Genomic DNA, 20,661 nt, shown 5'->3' on the forward strand with positions numbered 1-20,661 from the left:
TAAACACATGAAGCATAAAAAGAGTCCAAGATGCAAAACTATAATGTAGAGTATCCGGCAATTGCAGGCATGTGGACCCCACCTCCTTGAAAAAAGGAGCACCCCCTCCAAATCAACCAAAGGGCCCCTAAGTGTCTCTAATTAGTTGACTGGATCTAAAGAACCTTCTTCCATTTGACTAAAATGCTGTGTTGTAATGACAGCACCGAGGGGTGTAGAGTAAACAAACTGATGGGAACTTAGAGTCCTGGGTACACCAGCATTGTTTGATGTCTTTCCAGCTATGTGAATGTTTGACAAGGTGGCTTTTAGATACTGATTAGTTTGAGTGTAGTCATCCTCCAACACACACTGCCCCTGTTCAGCATTTGGCATGTTTTTTCCAGGCAATGACCAAAAAATAAAGGAAGGCTGTGAGCTAATTCCAATTCAATTTACTTCCATTTACTTCCATCTACTACCCTGGAACCAATTTTACAAGGTAAGATTTGTGCAGTTGGGCCATGTTTCTAGGGGTCATATGATAATCAGGATATGGCTTGCACCATGGTAATATCACCATACAATATTTTCTGATGTAGGAGATATTGGCAGCTAGCAAACAAGAGTGCTGGGTTTGCTTTGTTTTTGTGTATATATGTATATTCTATACATGGCCTTTTTTAAAACATACAACAAAAACAAACAAATCTTTCTTCTCTGTACCACTTGAACGACTTGAATCTCAAACTTCTTTTGGAATTATTTTATTTGTTGAACTGATGCACTGATACAGACTTTCCATTACAGTCAGCCAGCACTGGCAATCAAAATAAATCAGGTTATAGGCAGTGTGAGTTTTTTTAAATAAATGTATTAGATTTTGCTTGTGGTGTTAAAGTTCTTTCAGGTGTATTACAAGCTGCTTGCTCACTGTCAGATGTCTGACCATGGGACTCAACTCTGCTAGAAAATAACTCAAATATCCATGTAAAATAGGATCTTTAATCTGCCCCTTTGATCAGAGTGTGTTTCCCCAGGGCCCACCTCAGAAGGTAGTAACAGTATCCACATCAGGGTTAAATGCTACTCAGGCTTCTCTTTCATACTGAAGACTGACTGACAGCCAGGAATGAGCAGGCTGCCCTGAACAATCCTCATCTACTTCCTTTTTCCTGACCTTCAAACAGGAAATTTGTGTTATCTCTACAGCTACAAGTAGCAGTGGCAGGATTAGAAAGTGAAGAAATAGTAAGTCAAACTGGATCTAAATGGCGAAAGAAAAGTTCAGAATCCAATTTTTCTGTCTTGATACATGAAACAGTCAGAAGTGATTGCAAATTCTGTTGTGTTGGCGGTTTTTATTTGACAATGAAAGTTCCATTAAGTTTAATTTAGAAATGCAAATTACTGTTTACGTTTGTTATGATAGGCAAGTGACGGGAGTCTTGAATCTGAATGTGTTTCAAGCTCCTTTTTTGCAAATTGTAAATAGAAAGCCTCTGAGCTAAATAAGAACCAGTGCATATTATATCTCAAAGACAGCAAGACAAATATTACAGGCATACAGCCGGGCTGGCATACACAAGATATGCAAAGCAGCTGGAGGTGCAAAACAAAAATGCAGTGTTGAACATGCAGCACATATTTCAAATCAAATCACAACACTCACGACAGCTAATCCCGTGCCTGCAAATAAAACTCCATACTGCACTATCAATACCTAAGGCTCAGACCCCAAACTAAATATAAGCTTGTATTTATAATTAACATGCAACACTAAGCTTTTTATGCTGAAATAATAAACCTGTGAAGGTGAGAATTCACTATTTCCAAGAAACTGCTAAAACAAGAGAGCAGGAAGGAGAAGATAATCCAGGTTCTTTTCATGTTGTTTGTTTTGAAACCGATACATTTCAGAGACAACCTAATAAATAGTCAAATGTGTTCTTTTTCCAGTATAAAACGATATTATTCCAATTTGTAAGACAAAAAACAGAAATATGGAACAGCTTTCTGATGGAAATTTGGCTAAATGTGAATAAACCTAAGTGACCAAAACAATTAGAATTTTTTTTTTAAAGTCCTATCTTAGTAACAATGCATGTTTACAGTCAGACCCCTAATGCAGGAGGTACTTTGCATAACTCTTTTTTTCTCTTTATTTTTCTGTGAGAGCTACTAAGCAGATTGCTATTAATATTTCCTCTGGCAATGAAGGAGACTAAAAAGAGACTAACCACTCACAGGGTTGTCTTATGTTAAGGCTTTTATACTATATCCCTGCACACAGCATATTGATATTCCTACTGAGAATCAATAGCATCATGTCTATCACTCACCAACATCTTGGAGTCTTGTGATCTGAATACACAGGCTCATTGAACACCATTCAAGCATTGTCTTCTTTCTTTCAACTAGCTTCCAGGCTTATCATCAACTTCTGCTTCGGAAGTGGGACAGTTTACAGTAGATAGCTGCTATGACACAGCAAGGCTATCCTGAGGAAACATGCGGAGGTAACCTTCACTCTAGACATATGGATCGGTGGCCTTCACTAAGCCCCCGGATGTATTGGCACATGGATTTAGCCAGCTATCATAGGGGCCAGATAACCTTGTCATATCTACTCTGACTGTCATGGGGTGGTGTTACAGGATGGAGATTCTACCCCCGTAAATCCTCTTAAAAAACTTACACATACTCACACAGAGGCGCTCTGTATTGGTCACACACAGTAACACGTGCACCCCACCCCACCTGAACCTAGCAGTGAAAGGTCACAAGCCCCCAAGTGACAGCTGTCAATCACAGGAGGTGGGTATTATCCGATCCATTAATAACACCCTGAAAGGTTCTGGGAGACCGTGGGGACAAAAAATCTCCAGACTTGTCACCACTGGATATGACCTGCAGGAAATCTGTAGCCCTCATAACACCTCCGATTCGGCATAGGCATTAAAGCAAAAATAAATACAAGTATTGGCTGTAAAAGCTTGGATTTTTTAAAAACAAGATGTACAGCTTACTATAGATAAATAAAAATATAAGAAAGATAAAATCACACTGTTGATGTGGCTAAGAGATTGTAGGCATCTTAATATTGCTTTATCCATTTTAAAATCAAAATTTCTTGTTGACGATTTTCAATGGCAGACACTGGTTCGCTGCATTTGCTAACCTTGAATTGATTCAGGTTTTGTGGATTTTTAGTTGGACTTTGTTGAGGATGCAACATTGTATGAAAGGCTCTGTTAAGTGGAAAGAAAGCTCTTTTGGGCCTTTGGGGAATAATGTAACTAGCTAAGTCACTTTCACTCACAACATAAGAAACTATGGATACTTTCCCATTGGAGCTAAAAAAAGTGAATAACTAGATAAATAAAAACAGGTGGTAACTCTACATGGGCCTTTTGGCAATAGGCTATCAACACAGTAATATGAAACCAAAACGCTGCATGGTATTGTAGTCACATCAAATATTCGTGTTGACATGGAGGTTATGAGCGATACAGCCCCCCAGCGACAACAAGGTGAACTCACATGCAGTGTGACTCTTTGAAAAAGGTGTGTGACAGGCCAGGGAGGATTACCTGTGATCCAAGGATAATGAAAAAAAAGGCTGCCTCATATTAAATTCTAACACATGAACAATTACTGATATGCTCTTGTTGTTTTACCTTGCCTGGTGATTCTGCCTGCTTGCACGGGGCAATGCCTTGAGGGACGAGTCAGTGATAAAATACTGTGTGAAATTCATTGTTTTTCTGTGGATGTGTCACCCATGACAACTAAAAGTTAACAAATACAATCACAGCACTGCTTATACATTATAGATGAGGTGTAGATGAATGAAATTGTTGCACAGCATAAGCACAAGGCACAAAGTTAGTTAGTGTCGTTTGAATGAATGAGAGAGGTAGAAGCACACTGTTGAGCCTTGAGTATTGTGGATGTGTGTGTTGACTCAACAGCCTTGCAACGACTGCATATGGATTATTTTTTGGGCGCCCCCTACCTGTCTGGAGCTGCAGGGCGTCCATTGCGCGGCTTGTTGACCTGAGCATACAGAGCTTCCAGGGGTGGACCATTGTCTGGAAGGCTCATGGGAAGGTGAGGACTCTGGGGACTCTGAGGAAGATGGTAGTGGTGATTGTAAGGGTCCATGCTGCTACTATCCACCGACGAGTCCAATGATTCGATGCCAGCGTAGGTGTGTTCCTCATCTGAGCTGAACGTGCGGCTGACAACGTCTTGGATCTCAGCATATTCCCTCTCCTTTGCCTGCCTCTCCCGAAGCTCCCGCGTCTTGGCCTGTATCCTGCGCACACATTGAAGAGAAAAAGTGTGATATGTCTATTTAGTTTATAAATCATCTAGCAAAATTGGGACAAAATATTTTTAAACCCTTTAAATTTCTAAGAGCCTACATGACCCTTTGACCTGGTCATTGTAAACCATACACAACCTGTTAAAATGGCTATTATATGCATGCATTACATGTGTTTGTTTGTGAATACTAAAGATACCTAGAAAGAGAAACTAGGATATACTTTATGGTATGAGGTAATGAGTGGCAAGTGCATAAGAAATGGGCCGTAAGGAGGCAGCACAGGATAAAGAGAGAAAAAACACTATAATATCCTGTCAAGGATTCAGAGAGGCTTAGAGATGCATTATAACGTTTAAGTTTCATCTCAGATATTGATCAGTCCAGACCTGAGGAAGACCTCCTCAAACTTTGAAAGTGGCTTTCTTTTCCTAAGTAACATGGAAGGAGGATAAAGAAAAATGCTTTCTGCTTCATTGAAAGAAGCCAAGCTGTATTGAAAAATATGGCTTTTCTTGAGCCATTACAGGACCAATACGAGTGTACTGATCTTATGCCTCAGGTCCTCTAACAAGACAAGGTGAGAAGAAAACAGTCAGACCTCGTCTTCCTCCTTACCGCCCCTTCCTCTCCCTCCATGCTGTTCCACTCCGCAGGACCACTTCCACAACAGAGTCTTTCACAGGGCCTTTCCTGACTCAGAGAATGGTTCCATGTGAATGCCCATCTGTCCACAGCTAACAAGACTCAGTCATGGTGCTGCATAGGACCAGGGAGAGCTGGCATTTTAGAAGCGGGGAAGTGGACAGTGGGGAGTAGAGAGGAGAAGGGCTGAGGAAAGGAGGATGGGAGGAGTTGACCTCCCAGTGCGGTGACCCTGGCAGCAGTCACCAGACTGCTCACTGGTTCCAGATGTTGTATCCCTGCTGTAGGGTAACACACGCATACAAGCACGCTACCTCCCACTGCTGCTAGACTTCCCTATTACCTCAGGTCATAACTGACCTCTGACCCCCCACCGCTGCTCCTCACAGATGATTGACAGGTTTGGAACAGAGCTAGAATCCCCCCTAGCCTAACTCTCTCTTCCATGTCTGTGTATTTTAATAACAGTAATCACATTTCAAACAATCACCATTTTTCAGTGCCGGATTAACCCAATTCCCACATCCTACTCATAGACTGCCTTGTTTATTTTTAGCCGTCCAAAATCCCATTTTCTCAGCATTATCTGCTGAATGAGATTTTGATGGAGGCCTGATGCAATGTTGCATGATATGCAGTCATTTATAAAGCCTCTAAGCTGGTTTGGTGTATTTTTGCATTGTCGCGGACCAGGTACAATATGACAATTATCACCTCACAGCACAGTGGCGTGCACACAGTGTGGTCTCACTTAAGCTTGCTCTGTCAGGAAATAGAAAACAAGCGTCACATTGAGAAAGACACTAATTCCCAGAAGCCCTTTCACCTGCCATCTGGCTAAAGTGATGTCAGATCTCTGCCAGGAAGGACCAGACAATGATGTTACCACAGGTTCACGGAAGTCCGCTGGGATCTCAAGACCCTCTGGCGTTTTATGGACTAATCAGATTCATAAAAACGGCAATATTGACATTTAGGACGAGATAATGGCCTTGGCTAGACTGGCGACATGAGGCTAAAAGATAGAGACTTCTCTTCCAGGCCTCGGGAGTCTGACATGGATAAAGCTAATAGGTGCACTTCAATAAAAGGATATTAACAAGCAAAAATACCAAAGATGTGAGTCATAAATGCTGTCATTAGCGTCATTACCATCTGGTCCATCTTGTGCTGTAACTTTGTTGCTTTTATAGACTCATCAACTTTCATAATAAGCTTTTGTTTCAATTCTTCACAACACTTGACATTTTTCAGAAGAGAAGTCAAGGCTCTTTTTCTTGGACAAAGATGTATTGGTCCGTGTGTTTGTGGAGAAAACATGTCTACAATCCAAACCTGTCAGTCTACAGTGAGAGGCCTATTCCAACTTGTTCTGACTGTCAGACAGAAAAGCTGGACCTTCATACGGTGTTAAGTTTCCATTCTTGGCCAGTTGGCAGTGTGTCTCTCTGTGGCAAGCTGAGATTTGATTGCTACATTCCTAAGTGCATATTTTTGCTCTATGTCCTATTGATGTGTCAAGAATGAAACTACAAGTAATTTAGCAACCCTGGCACCTAAAAATTACATTCCAATGCATCTGATTTGCATCAGAAAATGTGTTTTGTAGAAAATGCCACCCAAATTACATTTTAGGCATGCTAGTGGCAAGGCTCTGAGGATGGCAATGCTGGTCTGTTTATCAGTCTTTTGGTCCAACACCTCGGTCCAGACGGAAATATCTCAAAATCTATTGGATGGATTGCCATGAAATTTGGTACCCACATTCGTGATCCCCCAGACAATGAATCTTACTGATTGGTGAGTAAGATTTGGTGATCCTATGACCTTTATAAACATCAAACACCACGAGCAGGTGTGTGTTGGAATTTTCAAATGATTCACTTATGAATCCTAAAAATGTCATCTAGTGCCACCGGTCTTGGCAACTTTTGGGTGGATACAGATATTCATGTTCCCCTTAGGATGGACTGTAATAACCTTTTTCATCCTTTTCATTGAGTGATTTTTACTTGTTCAATACTTTGGTTTGTGACCAAACCTGCAGAACTAATGACATTGCTATTACCCTCAGCTATACTTTGACTCTCTCAAACTCTGACTTAAGGTACAAGGTGCAATGGATGTTTTTCCTAATTATTAAAAATCATGAACGGTAACCGACTTTTAGTAGCCTAAATTTAACACTGAGGTTCAGAAAAACAACAAGAAAATGAGTGGTGTATAAATGCATTTTGTAGGAAACAGAGTGCCAATTTGGAAGCCATTTTTCTGCTCAGTAATATGCTCATTAGCTCCAAACCTTACTCTACATCCACACCTGCAAACTGCGTTCTTCTTGGACAACCTGCAACTGCTCCACTTCCAACTCCTCTCCTTCCCCCCACTTTCTCCTGAGAGACCACCCCCGCGCTGTACCATATATACTCCATTAGCCAATTAATGGCCCAGCATGTTAACACTGAGGAAAGTGCTGCCCACACTAAACACATTATTACTGTACAGCCCCAATTACCAAGCCTTCTCCGCTCTTCTCCTCTAACCAGATAGTATGTTTGAGAGGAGAGGACACTGTAGCTTTTAACGCAACAAGCCCGGGGAGATTTTATTTCAAAAAGGGGACAATTGAGCTGTAAGGCTTCATCGCAGCCCCACTGTGGATTTTAATTTTAATTACACTGATGACAGAAAAAAAAATAATTCCAGTATTACCTCAGTAATTGCTTGGTTTCTTTTGTGTCTCCATATGTTGTCTGTGTTTTACTCTATATTCTTATAAGTACTGACCCCACATGTACTTCTAAATCAAATGCAACGTTTACTTACTTGTTCTTCATAACAGTGCAGTGGAAAGGCATTTCCTCCTGGCTAACAGACAGTCTAGACAGCCTAATGCTGAGGCTTTCAGGGCAGTTGAAGTTCAACCCCTAATCTACTCACTGACCATGTCATCAACAAAATTATGTGTCAGCCAGATGACATTATTCCTCCTTTAACATCCCCTCCTTTCAACTTTTTTTGTTCTCCCTGTTTTTTTCTTGCCATTCATTGTCACTAAATTGGGTCTGAATACCACACCTTCACTTCATCTAAAACTGAGTTTGTAATGATACTGTTGCTTAAGCTTCATTTCAGCGAATAAATGTGAAAGCGGAGAACTCTCAAGTCAAGTAATTACTTTAACACATTATTATTGGTAGATTGAGAGGCCTGGTGTGAACTGGTGGCAACATGTCAGCTCACCTTAAGTCCTTCCTCTCCACACTGAATAAATCTCACTGTTTATCCAACAGGGCTATTTTTTTGGACCAACAAAGCCAGCAGACTCTTTCTCCATATGTTTGTCAATGTGTAATCTACCCAAGGGAGGAGGGGGGGAGAGATGAAGGGGAAGGGGGGGGGGTTCTGTCTGTACTCTCAGACACTCATTTTGAAGTCAACACACTTAGAAGCTTGAAAGCTTGCCTCTTCAATATGCATTGTTACCATGGTGGATGAAACAGAATGTATTTGCTCTCTTACTTTTTCATCCAGCTGCCTTGAATAGATTTTTCTTTTCAATAAACCCCTCACCAAAACATGTTCTATTGTTCTGAAGTGCAGATGGAGGGCAGAATGTATCTGAATCTAATCAAAGTGCAGTAAATGAGTCTGTGTGCAGCTGTCTGTGCAGAATCGCAAACCTCCGATAGCCCGTCTTTTGTGTTGACACTTGGCCCATAACAGCATAATGCAATCACAGAGATAATTGTCCAAGTTTTCTTAGTGTTAATTCACAGTGTAACAATCGCATTAACTTGCTGTAGGTATCAATATAATTACAAATGTAATCACTTTTCCCAATCAGCCAGTTGGAGCTTCCTTTGAACTCACTATGCAAATGAGACTCGAATAGGATACTAAAATAATGAGATGGTTTGACAAAGTGTAATGATAACGTAGTGTCCACAATCACTGTGACGAAAAAACAGAAAAGCATCTGCCTTAGAGCAAATCACGTCTGTTTTTTTTACAGTGGCACTGTACCCTGAACATGGTAAATGGACGTGGAACTTCTCTTTTGTTAAATGAAAGACACCTAATCCATGCAGGTTTGTCAAAAGGGAATTGTGCTGACTGACCCACTCCAGAAACACTGGCCAGGTTTTGTTTGTCTGGAGTCAGCAGGAAGTCAAACAACAAACAAGGGGAAGCAGGCCACTGTTGAGGGAAAAAAAAACAGTGATGTGCTCTGCTGTGGTCTGGGGAGCGGGAACAAGGAGAGTGGCAGTGGAGTGCTGGCCGCTGATTAGAAGCCATCCAGAGCCAAGCAGATAAGAGAGAATGGACATCATAATCAGTTGCCACAGAGAAAGACAGAGAGAATGGAGTTCAGTTCAGGCGGAAAATGAAGAAGGAACATTGTCAGGTTGTCTTTGTGTGCTTCCCACTTTGGCCGAGAAAATATAGTTTCAGGGCTAGCATGTGCAGAGATAAGTCAGAGACTGATAGAAGCTCCAACAACACCACACGCCCCGCATGTGTTCCTCTCTCTCTCCACCTCTCTTCTCCCCCATGGCCTTGCATGAATGAGGGCCACAGAAACGGCTGCTCTCCAACCCACCCAAGGTCCAATCAGAGGGCTTGTTGTATCCACAGTCCTCTCAACATGAGCCAATCAGATAGGGGTGGCCTGGGTGCTGTCCACAGGCATAAAGAAACCAGAGTAATGGCTGCCGCTGCCACTGCTGGGCTGAACAAAGATCTACATCAGCCTAACCGCAGGTTCTAATGCCGCCTTGATGAGACATGAAACAGTCAATCACAGGAGCTGTATGAATCTGCCAGATTTTAGCAAAACAAATGCTGCTGATAACCACTCTTCATCAAGTGGATGTACTGCACTGTGCTCTGGCAATGAAGTTAAAGTTTTATGTACTCTCTTCTCCATCACCTTCAGTCCATAAGAGGCTGACAAGATATCAATGGAGGGGAACATTTTTACTCAAAATAAACGAGTTGTGTCTGCAAGGACTGCAGGCCAAACCATAAATTGTGTGAATCATATCAAGGTCAGAGTTTTAAATATATAACTGTAGCTGCCTTATTGCAGAGTAAAAAGGGCAGGTTTTATGAATTAATCTGTCTCACCTCTTCGCTGAATCCTATTTTGAATCACTAAAAGCCCCTGTCAAAACCGTCTGCTTGAATTAATGATCGCTAATGTCAACCGAGCCAGGAGTTTGGCTGCGGCCCATCCCTGGGTCGTGCTGACACACAGTGCAGGCTGACAATTGCCAGCTTCGGAAACCTGTTACGATCCAATCCATAATTTTATAAACACACTCTTAAATGGTCCTGACGCAATGGCAAAGATGTAATCAATCAGAGCATGTGCCTTAAGCAGAGACCTATGACAATCAAAAGTAGCACCATGAGGTGTAATACAGTAGAGCTACCAAAAAATACAAGAAGTAATGGATTTCTGAGCTGTCGTCCTGCTGAACCCTAATGCTTTGAATATCGACTTGTCTTCATGGCAGGTTGGTTTATTATTACCCACCACGATTTCCCTCAGGATTCCCTTTCCATTAACCAAGGGACAATCCTAGCCTGGCTGAGTGATGAGATTTGGGAACAGGTACAAAAGGAAAGAATTAGGTTGCCCTCCTGCACAGGGAGCCGAGACCGGAGCTCACACATGCAGAACGGACACAAACAAGACAGGGAATGAGAATGTGCTGCAAGACAAAGTAGCAGACAAAGAAATTGGGTGACAGCGGTAAAAGAAAAGGGGATTTAAATCTGTGTATGTGTTTGTTGGGAGGGGAGGGTTGTGCACGAGGGCATGTACTCTACATATCTCATGCCCACTGTGTGTCTCTGTTGATTCTGCTGCTTAGCATGAAAGTCGTTTGGGAGCTTCTCAAAGGGGAAATAACTGCATGGACAGCCAGGCCCGCCGGTCTCCAGGGTGCGCTGAGGGAAATGTGTTGGGCCCTCAGCCATAGGGCTCACACCCTCAGGGGAGAGGACCTTCACTACAAGTCATAGTTGAATACCAAAAAGAAATGTGCTACAGCTTTTTGAGCAAGGCCTCCAGATGTTCCATTCAGCAAGGAAGAGGGCCTTTGTGAGTTTTTTTTTTTTATGGGCACACTTGTTTGTGTTTGTGGTACCATGCATTTTCGACAGCCATCCATCCTTCTCTCCCTTCGCCGTAAGAGGGAGCGGTATCAAGCCCTATTGTTTCTATTCAATTAGCTGTCATTACGAACGGCAGTTTGATTACTGAGTTCATTTGGCTGCTGGAGAACAATGCAGGCAGCAAGCTGTCTTTTCATTCACCCTGCCACCAATATTGTCTCTCCTGCTGGAAGGAATTAAATGGGGCTTGTCTGTGAGGGATGAGGCGTACGCTGCAAAACCAATGCCTCGCCTTATTCTTCTGGACGACCTGATGTCCACAAACACCAGAGGACATAGAGCCAGGAGGGGCGGATAAAAAGGGAACAGCGTATTCTTGAGCGATTAACAACCTGGGCGAGCAGCAGGAGAAGACAAATGCAGAGTTACATCGATTTCACTATTATAATGAGCACCATTCAATCATGCCAAATCCACAGGGGCCCTACGAGCACCATTAGGAGGTCAGCGCCTCTGAATGGCACTGGCAACAACAATCCATAAATGATCTATTTAATGTACTGATATAAAAGAAAGGGACATTTCACAAATTGACATCTGAGTGCTTTCCCAGAATTTCCCAACCTTGCTCCACCATTTTGCTAATTAGGTTGTTTGCTAATTTTCCGGTCAGCAGTGGGGTTTTTTTCTTTCTTCAGCTGGGACTTAATTGTTTAGGCTTTTAGCAAGCCAGGGCTCTGTCTGAGCACTCACCTCTCTTGTTCCAGCCTCATCCGCAGGGTCTCCTCTTCTGACGCCTGCATGTCCTCAGCTTTAGATTTACTGGAGCCTTTCCTCTCCATCCTGTCTCCTGGCCGCTCATCCCTCCGGTGTTTTCCAAACCTAAGTAAAAGAGAAGGGCAGAGAGGATTTAATTGAGGCCCAGGCTTTAATAATTTCCAACCCAATATGGACTTTATTTTTTTACAACAGCATGTCTCTTTCTTTGTCCGGGAAATTCAGGTGAAATACTCAGTAGGAAATTAAAGTGTCAAACTGTCAAAATCTTCAGGTCGGGTTTGTACTGGGGAGACAGCTCAGGAGGAGTCTCCCCGGGTACCCATTCGTTATTGAAAGAATAACTTGGCCATTTTCATATAAATGTTATTAAAATGCATCAAGCCATATCAAAAGATAACTCAACATAGTGAATTCCCTCCTGCCACAAGTCTCCATCCAGGACAGCAGAAAAGATTCAGTGTGCAATGCTAAGAGTAAGTCTGAAAGGTAGAAAATGGCTACACTCCCCCTTTTTCAAAAGAGAGGATGAGCTCCCTGTTTCCTTCCTGAGCTGTAGAGTTTACTTAGAGTGATGGGAGCATTGACAGCTCATGATTTAGTTTTGAGTGAGGAGGGAACAAACTACCTGCAACCAGGAGAAATGTAAGTGCAGGAAACGGCCGAGCTCACTGGCATCATTTGTAACTTTTCAGGCAGCGTCGCAAACTTTTACATTTTAATGACGGGAGTGACACACCGGTGGCGGTAAATCCGTTACAGCTTTACAGCGAGGTGAGAATAAGCCAAGCCGATGATCGTAAATTCCCCTGGTCGGCTGAGCTTGGTGCCGGGCGAATAAATGACTGGAGACTGGAGGCTGACTGAGGGGTGTGAGAAAATGATGAGGGATGGAAAATAGCAAGGAGGCATGCATTTGACAGGGAGTACAGTAAACTCACAAACACACACACAATATATGGACAACTCTATTATGTGACTCCACTGGCTGAGACTTTATTACTCACAACAATGTGCTTGTGGATAACACTAAGATCAAACGCCAACTTTATTCATGAGCACAGAATTTGGAGAGAAAGGACAGAACAGGAAAGGCAATATCATGAAAATATGATGTCATTTCCTGCTGCTCCACAAGGGTGCCAGCTGTGGAGGAAATGCAAAACAGCAGGATACAGAGAGAGGAAGTATTACAGACAGATATCCAGGAAGTGCACCGGATGGTCATTTTGCACATGGAGATAGAGGCACATCTGTACACCATATACAACAGATACAATGTTATTCTATTTACTCTGACCCATGGTGTGTGGTTTTTGATACTGGCATGCAAAGCCGAATTATATGCAACCATTTGAACACCATGTTTCTTCACACTGATAACCTATGAAAACTAAGATTTCTTTAGGTAATTACAGTTTAGGGATTATTTTATGAATGAGGTGAGGATCTGCATAGAGATGAATGCTATAATTAAGGTTATTGTGGATTAAAAACCAGGGGAGGCGCTGGGGTCATCTCAGCCTTCAATCATTCGTTGCAGGGGGAATTGGGAGAGGCTCAATAAATACTATATGTGAAAACCAAATGGAGAGTCAAAATGTACTGTCTGATGGGTAAAGAGTTGTGATTGCTGAACACATCATAACATCATACATACTAGCCCCTCAACAACTGTTGGAAGACAAGTTGTGTGATGAATCTTGGTAAAGTTGAAGAGATTACATAAGGAAGGGAGTAGGGCTGTAACGGTTTGTGTATTCGTGCCAAACCATCACGGTATAGTGGTCATGGTCCGGTGCACGCAGCCGCATGCAGGTTAGCATAATGAGCGGTTTGGCGTGCGAGTCAGTCACTCTACAGCGAGATGAAATGTCGGACCGTTGTTCCCAGTCAGCTACAACAGCAAAGGACAGAGAGAGTTGTGGAAAAGACAAGGATGGCGTGTCAGCATTGCACCACCGTTGTGTAATGCATAAATGTTTGGGTACCTTTAATGTTTAAATGTAGCCAAAGTGGAACTAATTGAAAAACTCCTAGTTATGAATAAGTTTTATTTTTCAATATATATATATATTTATTTCATTATTATTATTATATAAGAGATACTGGGAAATAAGGAACATTTCAAAATTTCTGTACTACACTGTACAATACTGAACATTTTCCCAGAATGCAATAAGTCACAAAAAGCTATAAAACTGAAAAGTGTACCAAAGGTGCCAGTGGAAAAATGCTTCCTCAGTTCTCAGCAAGAGGATTTGTCTGTCTGACACTTTACACTGTCTGTTCAAAATAAATGAAAAGAAACACCCTTACGCAGTTGGTTTTCTTCCCTGCTGTACCGAACTTGTACTGAAACATGCCTCCTAAACTGGGGTATAAGCCGAACCGTGACTTCTGTATAACATTACAACCTTGGAAGGGATATCTGGGTAAAATATTCCTTGCAATAAAGCTGAACGTGTGTTCAGAAAAAAGTTTGGGCTCCCTGGTAGCTCACCTGGTAGAGCTGGTGCCCATGGGTTCAACTCTGACCTGTGGCACTTTCCTGCGTGTCATCCTCTCTCTCTCTCTCTCTCTCTCTCTCTCTCTCTCTCTCTCTACCTTTCCAGTCAATCCCCCCCGAAAAAAAGAAATTGCTGAAAGTGAACCACTTACATTAATTAAATTAATAGAAATGAGTGTGCATATATTTCGGGCAACCCATGTTGTTTGTACTACTGTCATATGTTACTAGTTTTAAATGTGATAACTGCAAACCTTTAACTTTTTATGAGCGTCAGATTGGTGAAAAGCAGGCCACTTTTATGAACAAATTTGATGATTGTAAAGACAAGGCAGTAACTAAAAGTGTATGGCCATGAGGGCATGTGGCCACAAGTGAGAAGAAATTCAATAAATATAATCACAGAAAATGACTATATTTTTATTGACTGTTTATATTACATTACGTGTATGTTCTTGCATTGTACACACAGACATTGATTATGATGTTTCTCATGGGCTTTTTTGAGCGGCCCCGTTCAATTTCAGACTGAGGAACAGGAGAAAGCATTAAGCTCTGCAGTCTCTCAGAGCCGCTGTGCTTCACTCCGAGTTTATTTTTACCTTCCTCATAGCTGAGCTTTATTTGACAGTTTGAAAACTTTCTCCAAAAGCTGAAAAAATTACATCAGACAAGGTTGACTTTGGGCCGGTAGAAGTGAATATATTCATGAAATGGGGAGACTGTTTCTCTCACGGATGTTTATTATTCTACTTTACATTAAAAGCAGCCAAGACCTTTGTTGAAATGGCTTCTCTTTGGTAGTGGCTGCATTGGAATTGTAATCTTTCGAATGCACTGTGGACTGGTAGGAGATCCTGGTTTGTGGTTGCAGAGAGCCCAGGCGAAGCCAAGGGAGCAATATCTGGGCTCTTTTGTAGCACAGATAGCATACATTACCTGATTAATTAATCAACAAATGGCTCTAGTAAGGCATAAAACTCTAGGCTGGGGCTGGGAATGCTAATAATAGTGAGCCTGCTATCTATCACCAGGGCAGGTGACAGCTTCCCTTGCCTCACTTCAAGGACTTTCATTAACTTCCTGAGGAAAATTCACCTTCCTCTTTTCCTCTTCCAATTTTTTCTCAGTCTCTTCTTACCCCGAGCCCCCCTAAAAAAAACATAAAATAACCTAAGGAGAGACAAACTTCTGCCCTCAACTTTTTTTTCTTCTTCTGGATCAACATCAATACAGTGAGGGATTTGTCATAGGGAAACATATTGGTGGATTAGACTGAGCAGGACCCTGGGCATGCAGCAGCTCCCATATGAAAGGCTATTCCCCCATCGCCGGTGGCCTAAGAAGGAGGGCCCACATCAAAGCGGAGGCGGAGGAAAGAAATGATACTACCAGAGCTATTAGAAGGCTATCGGGACACTTGCTGGTTCACTGACAACATGGCTCTGTCCTTCACTTGAACAGCCTCAGTCCTGCCAGTGGGGACCGTTGGTGGAACACAGGATTAGCCACCAGACCTCCACTGACGCACAAACCCCAATGTAATATTTCTACACTCAACATTTTCTCAGCAGGAAAAATACAAAACTCTGTGGTACCAGCGTGTGTACAAAAACTGCAAACTGTATTGACTTTCATACCTGTCTCTGGAAGATAAGTGTCTCATTTGTGAAACGAAGTGAATCCAATAAAAACTGTAATGATTTGGAGTTAATCAGTGTCAGGAGGGAAGAAGAAACTCAGCCGTTTCTGTAAAACTCTTGAGCCAGTATTGGCACCTTGGCATTAATCGGGGCTGGCATCAGGACAGTTGTATTGAGACTGAGGCTGATGAGCCTTGATAATAAGATATTGATTGGCAGCTGCAACTCTGGTAGAATGACAATGAATTGTGTACCTTGCAGTTTGGGAAAGAAAACTTATTTGGGCCCAAACTGATTAATCTTAACTCAAATCTTGCACTGACTTGTTTTTCCCCACTAAAACCATTAAATTTAAGTTCTGTAAAACATCTATTTGAAATGACTTGCGATGGTCGAGCAACAGCTGGACATCAAATCTTCATTAAACAATGATATGCCATTTACTTCTTCATAAAGCTTTGATATTATTTTTCTGCTTCAGTCCACTAGACCGAAGCTCTGTTTAATGGTCCGTTCATAAGCATCTATCTCACTGTGGCAAACAGTACGTAAGAGTGATGAATATACAAATGTAGAGGTGCCCTCAAAAGATGAAGAACGGAACGATGGCAAGGAGAGATGTAGATCGAAAAAACACCTGGGTAGAAAGACATTCAGTTCAGATTACATGAGCAACAACAACAGCTGAGTAAGTTGCAGATTTGATTTGTAGGATAGTGATATGCCTGCAGAATCCAGATAGACACAGGGAATATTTATGAGCGTTAGGCTGCGTTCAAAGCTTGAGCTGCCCTGCCCTATTCATCACCGCTTGGTCCCGATAATGTCTGATTGGCCATCAAACTGCATTTGGGTGGTATGTAATCTAACATGTGTCAGTCATATATAATATATGCTTTATTTATGTTACACTATGTCCACTGATGCAATGAAACATTAAGAGTATAATCTAGTGTGTTCAATCATAGTTTGTGACATCTGCCGACAGCATCACATAAAATAAAATGTTTTCAAATACTGTTGCACATTAGGAATATTACTGAGTAGCTGGATGTGCTGTATGCTGTTTCCTAGAAAAGAAGTCAGTAAATAGGTACTACATTCAATATGATACATCCTCATATATCACAGAAAACAGAAGGGTTTATACCACTAGCAGTGGATGCCTCATACATCATCTTCATCGATTTACAGGGTAATAATACTTCAAGGCTGCAGCACAACAGAGGAGGAAAAAGTCAAAGAGAATTTCCAAAGAGGAAAAAAAGTAAATTATGCAAAGCCTCAAAGCCAGTTTGATTGTTACAATCATTTAATCTGGGGAGTAGATTTGACAGAAGCTAATCTGTTTTGACATCTTCTGTGGGGGATTTGTGGTTTGCTCACAGGAAGTTGCTGACTTAGGGGGAGAGGACAGCAGAAAAAGCTGTCTATTTCTTCTCCTGAAAATGTGTGTTTTTTTGAAAGTGAATGTGATGGACTACCTGGTTTAACCTCACATGATGCACTCATCATGTGAGGTGTTAAATCATTATTCAAACCTGCAAATGGAACAGGTGAGCCAGAAAGAAAAAGTGACTGCATCTATCAATTTGAGTAAGTGATGAGAAGATAATTTCAAGGGCAGACAGAGAGAATCATTATGGTTTCTGCTCGGCCAACCTGAAAGTTAATCCAGATCTCCCAGGGCGAAGTCCCCCATAGACGTCTGGTGTGGTGTCTGAGCCCCCCCATCCCCCGAAACTGTATTCGTCGCAGTCAGGAAGAAAATAAATAACTAGGCCTCCGCCCACTGCATTTCATGGTGATAATCTATAAAGCACCATAAAATTTTTATTTTTTTTCTCAGAGAAAAATCAAGAGACATTATTATCATCTTATTAAAGGCAAAAGGTACACAGCAGAAAGTTAAGACTGGCGCACATACACATAAACAAACACACACATTACTCTTTTTCTATCTTCTCCTATCACTGTCCACTGCAAGGGCATGTCAATATGAAGCAGTTCATGTTTTCTACATAGTGTTGCACCTAGGGCAACATCCTGTCCTCCATCCATGTAATTTTAATAGTGCCTTGTTAGGAAGGCGAGGCTGTCTGATTTGTCTGTCCTCCTCGCTAGCTAAGTGTTGTTGCAGCTGTGGTGAGTAAACATCTCTACCTGGGGTGAGACACACACATACCTTGTAAAAAAAATCCAATAAGACAGTCAGAGAAAGAAAAAGGGAGTTTTTTTTTTCTTCCCTGGGAATCACAATGTGACCCAGCGATCGTTAACAGGCATTAAAGGGGCATCCGCTATCACCAAGTGGCCTCAGCGTAATGTCGCCGCCACTGGTTTCCAGGGACACCAACCCCAAAGAGGTATGGGAGGATGTTCACCCATCGTTCCTTCAGCCACTGCCAGCAGATTATCTCCCTCCCCGTGGAACTCATTATCCGCAACCTGTAATGTCAGTCAGCGCTTTCCCTGCTCAGCCAGAGCCCTTTTAAACTAGAATCTACAATTTGAGGCATCCTCAGAAAAGCTTTTCTTTTTAAGGAGAAGGACTGCAACCTGAGATTCATCAGTGACTGTGTAAGATAAAGGTGACACCTCTGTGAGTTCGCACTATCTTGGGGTTCATGATATGGAATGTGCATTTAAAATAACACCAGACTTAATGCAGCTGCACATTCCCCTGCCTTTTTCAGAGACTCTGCCTCTTACAGGTCACAGCGAGATATGACATGTCTGTGCTTTCACCTCATTGGACAAAGGCTTCCGCACACAGAGCCAATCGATTTCCTCCTGAGGAAAGAAGGGGGGGGGGCTGCTGTTGATTGGCTGTAGCTCTGGAGGAAAGCCAGGCCTAATTCTTATAGCGAGAGTGTGAAAACAGTGGGGAGAGGTACAGGAGGGAGGGAGGGAGGATGGGAGTCGAAATGGTTCATGCCGGGTGAGGAAATCGGCGTGTCCCGCACCGTGGAGGCATGACATGCATTTATTCATGACATCAGGCTGAGCCCCAGTAGGGGGACAGTACCACGGGGAACATGGAGAAAAAATTATCCTCACTAGAAACTTCTACGTCTCTTAGGTCAGCCAAAGAAGACTGTCACGTTGAAGGATGTTCAGTTTCCCTGACGCTCTACGTTATCTTTCACCACACCAAAATAATGAAAAAGAAAAACAATTTGCAGGTATATGAATTGTGTGCCATCTCACATCATTGTATTTAAATGACAGTCTTTTTCTCAACCAATATCACTGTTGCCACCTGTTTACCATAAAGAGGTTATTGTATGGAAATGAAGATTTTCTGGCTGAAATACAGATGCATGGAAATGGATGCTATACCGCCCTTTCAGAAAATTGTTTTCAGCCTTAAAATGTATCTATTTTCCTGCCGTGTCAGTCACTATTTCCTGTTGTTTCTACAACTATCTCTCTCTCTCAGTCAGGTCTTCTTCCATCGGTTTTTCCTCTCTTCACACTTCTGTTTCAGGATTTATCTTCCTGGCTGGCTCTGATAAGGGAAAATAAAAGGCTTGAAAGGAAAACAAAGTCTGTATGTGTGTCCAATGGCCTGATCAACAACTACATTCCACCGCTGGTCCAGTTGTTAGGAGATAAAGAGAGCAAAAGACAAACAGGGCCTCATAAGAGCTCCTCAGCACCACCTCAGTGCACCCCTAAGGGGACGAAAGAGGAGTAAAGCAAGAAAAAGGGTTTAGACTAAAATAAATACATGTGTGCGAATAATGGTCAGTCAGAGAGCTGCAGGGCTATTTCTGGGTGGTATCCCATCCTACAGATATTGTATTGTACTTCCACTATGTTTGTTTCTGCCATTATATTTGAATGTGTGTGTGTGGAGGAGGGTATGGTAGATTTAGTTAATCCGCTCTTGTTGAGAAATGTTCTTTTTAGCCACAGAGACCAGACAGAATATAGACACACAGAGCTGCATCAGAGAGAATGGCTGAGGATGTTCTCTGCTTTTAAACTCACAACTGCTCAACTGAATAAGTGTGTATGTGTGTGTGGGGGAGAGTCTGAATGTCTATCTACAACAAAAAGTTTTTGCATGTGTGTGAGTTTGTGTGTTTGTGAGATAAAACCCCCAAAAAACAGAATTCATCTGTTTGCTCTGTTTGGCAATTATTCATATTTAAGCAATGGCAGGTACACACAAGCATCTGTGTGTGTGTGTGTGTGTGTGTGTGTGTGTGTGTGTGTGTGTGTGTGTGTGTGTGTGTGTGTTTTATCTATATGTGTGTGCCTGTATATCAAGGGACAGCTTGGCTTTTCCATATTTCAAACAGCCTGTGCAATACAAAGGACGAGGCCTAGCCCAACATGATTGCCTTTAATGTTTCACATAAATCACTGAGTTGTGTGTGTATTTGTGTGTGTGTGTGTGTGTGTGTGTGTGTGTGTGTGTGTGTGTGTGTGTGTGTTGTATGTGTGTGTGTGAGTGCGTAAGTAGGGGAGGGGTGTTTTTGCTCACGCTCAGAGGAACGTTTCAAATCCCTGACACCCCTGATTAAAGCCTCTCATTACAACACAAATAAACAGTCCAAACGCATTCATACATCCATTTGTTAAAGTGTATGAGCGCAGTGAGGAGGGAGTTTCTGAAGGACAATTTACATAGAAACACTTGA

General features: G+C 42.1%; 1 protein-coding gene across 5 annotated transcripts in view; it reads right to left on the minus strand.

Moving 5' to 3' along the window:
- The window catches only part of LOC127369479 (partitioning defective 3 homolog), a 333,391-nt gene that overhangs the window by 78,111 nt on the left and 234,619 nt on the right, over positions 1-20,661 (minus strand). For all 5 annotated transcript variants that reach the window (XM_051410908.1, XM_051410907.1, XM_051410906.1 and 2 more), the window contains 2 exons: positions 11,834-11,962; positions 3,998-4,300 (listed from right to left, as the gene is read on the minus strand). In XM_051410908.1, coding sequence (XP_051266868.1) covers positions 3,998-4,300; positions 11,834-11,962 — 432 coding nt within the window. The remainder of the gene's footprint in view (positions 1-3,997; positions 4,301-11,833; positions 11,963-20,661) is intronic.

This window comes from Dicentrarchus labrax, unplaced genomic scaffold, assembly GCF_905237075.1.
Source record: "Dicentrarchus labrax unplaced genomic scaffold, dlabrax2021, whole genome shotgun sequence".
Taxonomy (NCBI): Eukaryota; Metazoa; Chordata; class Actinopteri; family Moronidae; genus Dicentrarchus; species Dicentrarchus labrax.